This window comes from Salmo salar, chromosome 26 (assembly GCF_965601325.2).
Source record: "Salmo salar chromosome 26, fSalSal1, whole genome shotgun sequence".
Classification (NCBI taxonomy): Eukaryota; Metazoa; Chordata; class Actinopteri; order Salmoniformes; family Salmonidae; genus Salmo; species Salmo salar.
The window spans coordinates 10,588,740-10,600,201 of record NC_138316.1 but is presented as its reverse complement, the minus strand read 5'-3'; the positions used below and the strand labels follow the sequence as shown (position 1 = coordinate 10,600,201).

General features: G+C 43.8%; 1 protein-coding gene across 1 annotated transcript; it reads right to left on the bottom strand.

The window, feature by feature from the left end:
- Window positions 1-256: 256 nt before the first annotated feature.
- Window positions 257-4,419, bottom strand: lce (Low choriolytic enzyme). Its single transcript, NM_001165261.2, is given in 9 exon segments — window positions 257-532; window positions 810-934; window positions 1,091-1,172; window positions 1,547-1,725; window positions 1,891-2,008; window positions 2,135-2,287; window positions 2,376-2,453; window positions 4,168-4,207; window positions 4,318-4,419. Coding segments are annotated over 9 exon segments (861 nt in total). The 5' UTR covers window positions 4,387-4,419; the 3' UTR covers window positions 257-515.
- Between the last annotated feature and the right edge of the window lie 7,043 nt (window positions 4,420-11,462).

Below are 11,462 nucleotides of genomic sequence, written 5' to 3'. Positions count from 1 at the left end.
GTAACAGAATGTTAAATTTGCTGTATAATACAGGATATTCTGTGCGTGTGGGAGTTGGGACATGTGTCATTACTGTAGTCTTTGGTGAGAGAGCCTTGTTAACTCCCCTAAAAATATACAGAAGGTTTTAGTTTTACCCACTAATCCACTTGCACACCTGTGCACGTTATATGATAATCACCATCAATGTACCCTTTGCAATCAGAAAAATAAACATAAACCATAACAAACGTAGAACGGGCTATCAAATACACGTTGCTACACATGTTTATTGTGATAATGTTTCAGTAGACCACAGTACTTTGCTTTGCCATACCAATGTTCTATGATAAGCCATAACATATCTGATATACGGACGTAAAGATATACTTGAACTTTTTTTTTTAATCTGCATCTCAATTCATTCTATCAGCATAAAACATCATTTGTTTCTTAAATTCATGTTCAAAGTTGAAAAGCAAGCTATAACTGCAGTTACAATCCTCAGCAGACGCTCTACCGTCGCACTTTTCAAATCAGTCCAACTGCTTTCCTAATAAAAGAGAAGGGAAAAATAAAATATTATTAGAATTGACATGCTGTATTTCTGCCTTTTGAGTTGATGGTGCTCAAAGCTTTAAAAAATAATCTACACACCAATTTATAACAGTATAAATACAGAATATCACTAAATTCAATTCAAATACTATATTCCCACATATCTCAAATTGATTGAGCAACGGTATCGTGAAGTTTACAGGCAGGTATAATAATCACAACTCTTATTCTTTGCAGTTATGATAAACAGGTCTTCTTAAAATGGCACTTACTGCAGTTGTAGAGACGATTGATCCGCAGAATGTCCATAGGGCTCATCTGAGTTGCCTTGCCAATAACTGCATTATTGTCAGGGATCGGAAGAATGGTGGGCTGATTGTTCTTGGAGAAGGCAAACCTGGAACCAGACAACATTGGGCAGAAAGCTCGCACACCATCAATTGAAATTAAAGGATAACATGAGTAGACTATGAAAGGTCAAATTATTTTAGCCATACAACATTACAGCTGTTATTGCAGTAAAGAAAACCTTTCCATTATGTCCTCAATTTACCTTGAGTATTGCATGACAGATTTATAGTCATATGGAGTCCCCAAGTTTATCGTGTTGACCTTATTGAAATTGGATTCCTTTCCTATGATGGAAAATGCATGATAAATCATTTTCTTACACAGTATAATTACTTTCATGAATAAGTCACGCTTATAAAGAAATGCTTTACAGATTGTTATGAATGTTGTAAATGCTTATTAATTGAAAAGCTTATAAATCCATGTCAGTGTTTCTACATGTTTACAAATAATGAAATACTAATGTATTATTATAATCAGATAGAAGTACACTAAAGTTTACATTCAAGTTCTTAAAGTTTTACTAATATGTCTTACTCAAAATGGGCAGGAATAATATTTACATATCTTGTAAACAATAGTATTTATTATTTACCTACGAAGTTATTTAAAAATATATATTATAAATTCAGCATCTGTGGATGTAGAAAGCACTAACCAGGCAAAATGTTCTGAGTCAGGATTTGAACATGGCTGTCACGGTCACTGCGCGAATGCTCGTGTCTGAAGCCCAAGGCGTGCAGCAGTTCATGCTGCACCACAGACAGATGGACACATCCGTTCCTATTCAGAGACACCACCTGGCCATTTTGCTGGCGTCCAACATACGAGTAACAGCTACAAACAAGAGTGTATACGGAAGACATAAAGGTCATTTCTAAAAGTAGTAAAGTATTAGTTTTTTGTAGCAATAACGGTAAAGTAAATTGTCATGTAAACACTAAGTAAATAAGAGTGGCAGAAGACAAGTATAACAGGTCTCGTAATGTGCAGCGGTCATACCCTGACAGAGACTGGATGTCCACAAAGTCCCTCTGATTGGTTCGCGGAAAGAATCGGACGCAGGTTGATGCAGCAAAAGTTTGCAGCCCACCTTCAATAACGGACCTCTCCCGGGGCGCTGCTCAATGGAGCAACAAGAAAGTCAGAAACTCAATACACACACGCACACACAGACTCATATAGTATAGTAAAACCAAACCATTAAGCTCAGAAGAAAATCATTTCAGAGAAGAAAAATATTTACAGTATTGATTAGAGATCACATAGGGCACGTAAACTTTCCCATCAGAGGACTTCGGCCATTTGCAGGTGTGAGCTGTGCAGGGGTCAGCGTTCATGAACCCAGTATTTACTGCAATGTCCCCAAACATGACTAGTGGCTCGTCAAGTCTTTTCCCTAGAAAACAACACCAAGTGAAGGTTATTATCTGTGTTTCATTCTCGGTGTCATTAAATGCAGGGTAGGAATATTCAGGCTGCCTTACCAAGATTTCTGTTGGCCTTCTCAATGAGCGTTGAAGCAGAAAAATCCTCCTCCTCAATGCTATTGGTGCGGGTGCTGTCTGCGGAATGGGATAAAAAAAATTGCTTAAATGCAACTGTGTCCCTAATAACTAATATTACAATAAGATAATATATTGTACCAGTCAAACGTTTAGACACAGCCACTCATTCAAGTGTTTTTATTTTTTCTCTTTTCTACATTGTAAAATAATAGTGATGACATCAAAACTATCTAAATAACACATATGGGATCATGTAGTAACCAAAAAGATTGTTCAACATATTTTATACTTGAGATTCTTCAAAGTAGCCACCCTTTGTCTTGACAGCTCTGCACACTCTTGGCATTCTCTCAACCAGCTTCACCTGGAATGCTTTTGCAACAGTCTTGAAGGAGTTCCCACAAACGCTAAGCACTTGTTGGTTTTCCTTCACTCTGCGGTCCAACTCATCCCAAGCCATCTCAAATGGGTTGAGGCCGGGGGATTGTGGAGGCCAGGTCATCTGATGCAGCACTCCATCACTTTCCTTCTTAGTCAAATAGCCCTTACACAGCCTGGAGGTGTGTTGGGTCATTGTCCTGTTGAAAACAAATTAGTCCCACTAAGCGCAAACCAGATGGGATGGCGTATTGCTGCAGAATGCTGTGGTAGCCACGCTGGTTAAGTGTGCCTTGAATTCTAAATAAATAACTGACAGTGTCACCAGCAAAGCACCCCCACACCATCACACCTCCTACTCCATGCTTCACGGTGGGAACCACACATGCGGACATCATCCGTTCACCATCTCTGCATCTCACAAAGACATGGCGGTTGGAACCAAAATTCTCAAATTTGGACTCAGACCAAAGGACAGATTTCCACCGGTCTAATGTCCATTGCTCATCTTTTTGGTCCAAGCAAGTCTCTTCTTATTGGGGTCCTCTTAGTAGTGGTTTCTTTGCTGCAATTCAACCATGAAGGCCTGATTCACGCAGTCTCCTCTGTTACTTGACCTCTGAAGCATTTATTTGGGCTGCAATTTCTCAGGCTGGTTACTCTAATTAACTGCAGCATAGGGAACTCTGCGTTTTCCTTTCCAGTGGGGTTCCTCACGAGAGCCCGTTTCATCATAGCGCTTGATGGTTTTTGCGACTGCACTTGAAGAAACTTTCAAAGTTCTTGAAATGTTCCATTTTCACTGACCTTCATGTTTTAAAGTAATGATGGACTGTCATTTCTCTTTTCTTATTTGAGCTGTTCTTGCCATTATTTGGAATTGGCCTTTTACCACATAGGGCTATCTTCTGTATACCACCCCTACCTTGTCACAACACAACTGATTGGCTCTAACGCATTAAGAAAGAAATTCCACAAATGTATTTAACAAGGCACACCAGTTTTTCGTTATGCATTCCATGTGACGACCTAATGAAGCTGGTTGAGAGAATGCCAAGAGTACATGCAAAGCTGTCATCAAGACAAAGGGTGGCTACTTTCAAGAATCTCAAATATATTTTGATTTGTTTAACACTTTTTTGGTTACTACATGATTCCATGTGTTATTTCATAGTTTTGATGTCTTCACTATTATTCTACAATGTAGAAAATTGTGCAAATGAAGAAAAAGCCTTGAAAGAGTAGGTGTGTCCAAACTTTGACTGGTACTGTACGTCATATACATTCTAACAATGAATGATTAATAAAACCAGGTTTCATTTATGGAACATGATATTTAGATACATAATACAATGTCAGAAACTAAATGTTTATAAAGACAGGATGAACATACCAATTTCCATGTCCTCTTCACTCCTTTCAAATGGAGCTTTCTGTATGCCAACAGCAGAAGGAAATATGCAACAAAATAGGTTAAAATGTTTAAAACGCAAATAATTCATCATGCACAGGGTTTTCCCAATAGTCTCAGATAGACACTTACCCCTGTAGATCGGCCCTGAACTGAGCAGAGAACGGCGATGAAAATGGTCAGCACAAAGACAGGTGCCATGGTGAATGACTGCAGGATGCCCAGGATCAGTCTGTTGTGAACATGATAGACGTGCAGTTTTTATACTGTAGGCAGACAGATGCGGTTGTTCCTCAGAATATTGGTCAATTTTTTAAAAAAGCAGCAGTTGTCAACCAAAGTCTTGCTTCAAAGAATTCTCAAACATGGGGGAGTGTGGTTTTGTGATGTACAGTGAGTGTGATAATATTGCATACGCCTACATGTCATTGGTAATTAATAAGTTAAATACTATACAACTGTACAATAACGTACAGATGCCACTGAACTCAAATATTGAAAACTAAAGTGCATGCGTAAAGGAATAAGTGCACTCAGGTCACACAGTAATGAGATGTGTCATTTTTTTTCACTTGTAAGAGGACAGAATAGTAACCTACCCGATTTCTCAGGTGGGCATTCCATATGCCCCATGTCTGATATTTGGACAGAAGAACCAGAGTTCCTGAGGATGCTGATGGGGATGAAGTTTTGATGCAGTGAAGTTGGCCATTGTACGTGATTAAATATGTTGATCCTGTTTTACTGGCAGCTATATACGTTTTCATTATATAGTCACTTAAGGACTTGGTCATTAACATATACAAACTCTATTGCAGTCTAGTTTGCAGGTTACGTAGGTATCTGTCACGTCCTGACCAGTAAAGGGGCTGTTTGTTATTGTATTTTGGTCAGGGAGTGGCAGGGGTGTGTTTGTTTTGGGTTGTCGGGTTTTTGGGTATTGTTCTATGTTTTGTATTTCTATGTTTTTTTCTACGTTGTGTATTTCTTTGTGTTGGCCTGGTATGGCTCTCAATCAGGAACAGCTCTACATCGTTGTTGCTGATTTGGAGTCATACTTAGGTAGCCCTTTTTTCACCTGTCTTTTGTGGGAAGTTGTTTTTGCACTGCTAGGCCTGCAATACTGTTTAGCTGTCTTTCGTTTTCTTGTTTTGTGTAAATGTTCTAATAAAAGTATTATGAGCATTCACGTACCCGCTGCATTTTGGTCCAATTCATACGACACCCGTGACAGTATCAGTGAACGTTAAGCAGACATGACAGATGGCCTTTGGCAGGTTGAGACTTAAGCAAACTCCCAAAAGGTGGTTTATGTTATGAAATCAATGTTGAAATACCTTTTTGCTTTGTTCCTGTATTGTTTTCATGGAAACTGTTGCATAATGTTAGGAGGTTATGTTTTACGCTTGATAAGACATGTTATCTGACCATGGGAGTTTGTTAACACAGACTGAAAAAGATAGCACATTATGTTGTCATCATATCAAACCTCTACCATGTGAGAGACAGAAACATTTTTTTTTACAAAATGTAAGTGAATGTCTTCAGTTATTTGCACAATGTTGGTGTCTTTGCACACTCACATGAAGAAACTCTTCCAGACAAAACACAGACAGTAACTGTCCCGAGATGCTCTTGATCTTGTACAAAGGCACATCAAAGATCAAATAAAATATAGAAGATGCATTAAAGATCACATGAAATCTAAATTAAAACAGTTTGTCAAGGCGAGACCCAGATGCAGATGGTTGGAGTCTTACAATGTTAATCCAAAAAGGGGTAGGCAAGAGCATGGTTGTGTACAGGCGAAAGGTCACAACCCGTTCAGAGTCCAATAGATACCGAAGGGCAGGCAGGATGGTCAGGCAGTGGTCAAAGCCAGGAAGACTAGCAAAAGAAAATAGAAAAGGAATACGGGGGAAAACACGCTGGTTGACTTGACTAAACATACAAGACGAACTGTCACATAGAGAAAGGAAACAGGGATAAATACACTGGGGAAAATCAGTGACACCTGGAGGGGGTGGAGACAATCACAGGGACAGGTGAAACAGATCAGGGCGTGACAGTAGTGCCCCCCCCCCCAGGGATGCCACTTGGTGTCCTACCTGGGCGCATACCTGGCTGACGGCGGAGGAAATTGGCAATGAGTGCCAGGTCCAAGATGTCTTTAGCAGGAACCCAGCACCTCTCCTCCGGGCCATAACCCTCCCAGTCAACCAGTTACTGGAAACCCTGCCCCGTGGTCGAACCCTCAGGAGGCGTCTCACCGTATACGCTGGCAGGCCATCGATTACCCCGGGGGAGGTATGGGCCTGGAAACAGAAGACAAAGGACAGTGAGACACGGGTTTAATTCTGGACACATGGAAAGTAGCGTGGATACGGAGGGTATGGGGTAACACAAGACAGCAGTGGAACTAAGGACTCTAGAGATGGGAAAAGGACCAATGAAATGGGGAGACAGTTTGCAGGACTCTACCCGCAGGGGCAGGTCCCGGGTGGAAAGCATACCCTCTGCCCAATGCGGTGGCGGGGAGCTGGGGTCCGGCAACGGTCCGCTTGTCGACGATACCTGGAGTTGGTCTTGAGAATAACCGCCCTGGCTCTTCTCCAGGTACGTCGACAGCGGCGGACAAACATCTGGGCCGAGGGTCCGCTGACCACCTGCTCTTTTTCTGGGAAGAGTGGAGACGGATACCCCATGGAGCACTCGAAAGAGGAGAGTCCCGTGGCAGAAAAGGGAAGGGTGTTCTGGGCATACTCCACCCAGACCAGTTAACGGCTCCAGGTAGTGGGGTTGGTTGAGACCAGGCATCTCAAGGTGGTTTCCAGGTCTTGTTGGCTCGTTAGGGCGATAAGGGAGTCGAGGTCCACCGGCAATTCCCGAGCAGCTAGCTCATCCTTTACCTCCTCAGATAATCCGTGAAGAAAAGTATCGAAGAGACCCCGATTCCAGGCACTCTCGGGGAAAATAAGCGACACCTGGAGGGGGTGGAGACAATCAAAGGGACAGGTGAAACAGATCAGGGCGTGACACAGTTAAGTTTAGTTTAATTAGTGAAATAAAGCTGAAACCTAAAGTGTTGAAAATACAATGTAAAAACTAAACAGAACTGTACATGAAGTAATAATCATAAAAAATGCATACTTTAAGCTATTTTTCTATCTTCATTACTTGCTTGTATTTGTGTTGGAAATGTATCTGCCCATCTACACACATTAGGAATGGCAACTATCCTATTTGATGCTAACAATAGTTCCACAAAGGAACTAAAACATCAATCTAATTGTCACGTCCTGACCGGTATAAGGGGTTATTGGTTATTGTAGTTTGGTCAGGACGTGGCAGGGGGTATTTGTTTTATGTGGTTCGGGGTTCAATGGGATATGTATTTATGTAAGAGGGGTGTTTGATTTATGTGTTCCGGGGTTTTTGGGTAATGTTCTTGTTTTGTATTTCTATGGTTTTCTATGTTGTGTATTTCTTTGTTAAAGTAAATATGAGCATTCACGTACCCGCTGCATTTTGGTCCACTTCCTACGACGGCCGTTACAGAACTTCCCACCACCAACGGACCAAGCAGCGAGCCCAGGAAGAGGAAGGATCCTGGGCCAGGGAGAGAAGGGAGTGGAGGACATTTTGGACATGGGAGGAAGTAATGGCAGGGGACAAGACCCTGCCATGGAAACAGGTGGAGACAGCGAAGGTGGAATGAAGAGCGGGCCCAACGTAGAATGCATGAGAGGCAGCCCCAATAAAAACATTTTGGGGGGGGGACACGGGTAGTTTGGCTGGGCCAGGGTTGAGCCCCAAGCCAACTCCCCGTGCTTATCGGAGTCAGCTTGTTACTGGTCAGGCCCCGTGCTATGGGGGGGATGCGCACGGCATCGAGGCCGAGCATTCACAGGCCGGTGTGCGCGGTGCCAGCGCCCCGCATTTGCCAGGGGGAAGCGGGCATCCAGCCAGTAAGGGTGGTGCCAGTACTGCGCTCAAGACCGCCAGTGCGCCTTCACGGCCCAGTGTATCCTGTTCCCGCTCCTCGCACTAGCCCTGAGGTGCGTGTATCCAGTCTGGCGTCTCCTAAGCCAGCACCACGCATCAGGCCTCCAGTGCGTCAGCTCAGTCCAACTCGTCCTCTTCCTGCTCCTCGCACTAGCCCTGAGGTGCGTGTTTCAAGTCTGGCACATCCAAAGCCAGCACCACGCACCAGGCCTCCAGTGCGTCAGCCCAGTCAAACTCGTCGTGTTCCTGCTCCCCGCACTAGCCTTGGGGTGCGTGTATCCAGTCTTGCATCTCCAGTACCAACCCCACGCACCAGGCCTCCAGTGAGTCAGCCCAGTCCAACTCGTCCTGTTCCTGCTCCCCGCACTAGCCTTGGGGTGCGTGTATCCAGTCTGGCATCTCCAGTACCAACCCCACGCACCAGGCCTCCAGTGAGTCAGCCCAGTCCAACTCGTCCTGTTCCTGCTCCCCGCACTAGCCTTGGGGTGCGTGTATCCAGTCTTGCATCTCCAGTACCAACCCCACGCACCAGGCCTCCAGTGCGTCAGCCCAGTCCAACTCGTCCTGTTCCTGCTCCCCGCACTAGCCTTGGGGTGCGTGTCTCCAGTCTGGTACCTCCAGTACCAGCCCCATGCACCAGGCCTCCAGTGCGTCAGCCCAGTCCAACTCGTCCTGTTCCTGCTCCTCGCACTAGCCTTGGGGTGCGTGTCTCCAGTCTGGTACCTCCACTACCAGCCCCACGCATCAGGCTTTCAGTGCGCTGTCCCCGTCCAGAGTTTCTGACGACAGTACCCCGTCCAGAGATTCCGGAAACAGTGCCCCGTCCAGAGTGTCCGACGACAGTGCCCCGTCTAGAGATGGCCCACAATCCGGAACCGAGTGAGACGGCCCACAGTCCGGAACCGAGTGAGACGGCCCACAGTCCGGAACCGAGTGAGACGGCCTACAGTACGGAGCTCCCAGAGTCGCTCTACAGTCCGGAACTCCCAGAGTCGCCCTACAGTCCGGAGCTCCCAGAATCGTCCTTCTGGCTGAGGTCTACAGCGAAGTGCTTCAGCCCGAGGTCTACAGCGACGTGCCTCAGCCAGAGGTATTCTGCGGGGGTGGCCAGGTTAGGTGGTGGACTAAGGCCAGAGTCTGAGCCACCTCCACAGTAGGAGGATTAGGGACGGGGGGTGTAGCACAGGAACCGTCGGTGACGGCAGCCACCTTCCCTCCCTTTAGTTTGGGGGGTTTATTTTGTGTGAAGTGCATCCAGGGTCTGCACCTTTGGGGGGGGGGGGGGTACTGTCACGTCCTGACCAGTATAAGGGGTTATTGGTTATTGTAGTTTGGTCAGGACGTGACAGGGGGTATTGGTTTTATGTGTTTCGGGGTTTAATGGAATATGTATTTATGTAAGAGGGGTGTTTGATTTATGTGTTCCAGGGTTTTTGAATAATGTTCTTGTTTTGTATTTCTATGGTTTTCTATGTTGTGTATTTCTTTGTTGGCCTGGTATGGCTCTCAATCAGGAACAGCTGTACATCGTTGTTGCTGATTGAGAGTCATACTTAGGTACCCCTGTTTCACCTGTCCCTTTGTGGGAAGTTGTATTCATGCATTGCTATGTTTAGCCTGCAGAGCTGTTGGCTGTCATTCATGTTTTCGTTTTGTTGTTTTTGTGTGGTGTTCGTAATAAAGTAAATATGAGCATTCACGTACCCGCTGCGTTTTGGTCCACTTCCTACGACGGCCGTTACACTAATCAAATCACAGGGCTTTTATTCATTGTTTTCAATCAAAAATCCACTGGAAGTAAATAGTTGTACATTTTACCCCTTCACAAAATCCCGCCCCAACTCCAACCTACATTCCCAAAACACACACAAAAAAAAAACATTTAATTGTGATCAGTTCTTTTCGAGTGTCTGAGCAAAACAAATTGAAACGTGTTACCTTCCTGCTTGTGATGTCTAACTAACAGTCCATGTGTCTTCTCCATTATCTTGTGTTTCTGAGACATTTATTAATGTTTTATTTATAACCACAAGCCTATCAAAGCCACAATTTGAATGCCCTTCTTTTTATTTTTTTATTTGATTAATTAGGATCCCCATTAGCCGACGCCAATGGCAACAGCTAGTCTTACTGGGGTCCGACATGTAACAAAAAATACATTACAGACAAAAGACTTTACAATTTACATACGTTTAAACACATGAACATGCAGTGTGTGGGCATCTATCAGTTACACATTCATGTCAGCAAATACACAGAAGTAGGTCACATGGGGGAGAGGCGTTGTGCCGTGAGGTGTTGATTTCTATATAATTTTTAAAAACAGGTTTGCGGTTCACCTGCGCTATATAAGAAGGAAGGGAGTTCCATGCACTCATGACTCTGTATAGTACTATACGTTTCCTTTAATTTGTTCTGGACCTGGGGGCTGTGAAAAGACCCCTGGTGGCATGTATGGTGTACGTGTCAGTGCTGTGTGTAAGTGTGTCAGTGCTGTGTGTAAGTTGACTATGCAAACAATTTGGAATTTCCAACACATTCATGTTTCTTATAAAAAAACAAGAAGTGACCCGGTCAGTCTTTCCTCAACTCTTAGTCAAGAGAGACTGGCATGAATAGTATAAATATTAGCCCTCTGACTACAATCAGATGTGCCGCTCTGTTCTGGGCAGGCTGTAGCTTAACTAGGTCTTTCTTTGCAGCACTTGACCTTATGACTAGACAATAATCAAGATAAGATAAAACTAGAGCAGGCAGAACTTGCATTGTGTGGTGTCAAAAAATAGAGCATCTCTTTATCACGGACAGACTTCTCCCTATCTTTACAAACATTGAATCAATGTTTTCACCGTGACAGCCTACAATCTAAGGTAACACCAAGTAATTCAGTCTCCTTTACTTTTTCTGTTAATTAAGTGTTTACGGTGCTCGCTGAGACTACTGTCCAGATTGGATTATTGGACATATGATGTGTGGAGTCATTGTAGCCTACAAATTAAATGTAGCCTACAGTGTAGTAGCAGAACATCTAGAATAGAGCACAGTATAATAATAACTATTGAGGATTAAGAAAAAATCCACATAGAGAAAATCCTGTCTCCCAACTGGGGATCCCACCTGTAGACTAATGATCAAACATTGTCATCTGTTAGGTCCAACACTACCACCTACTGGACCAATTGAGAACAGAGTTGTATTCAGTATTGACAAAACGGTTTGAAACTGTGTGAAACGGGGGGATACTGAATTTGTCCAATAACAAAGCAATATTC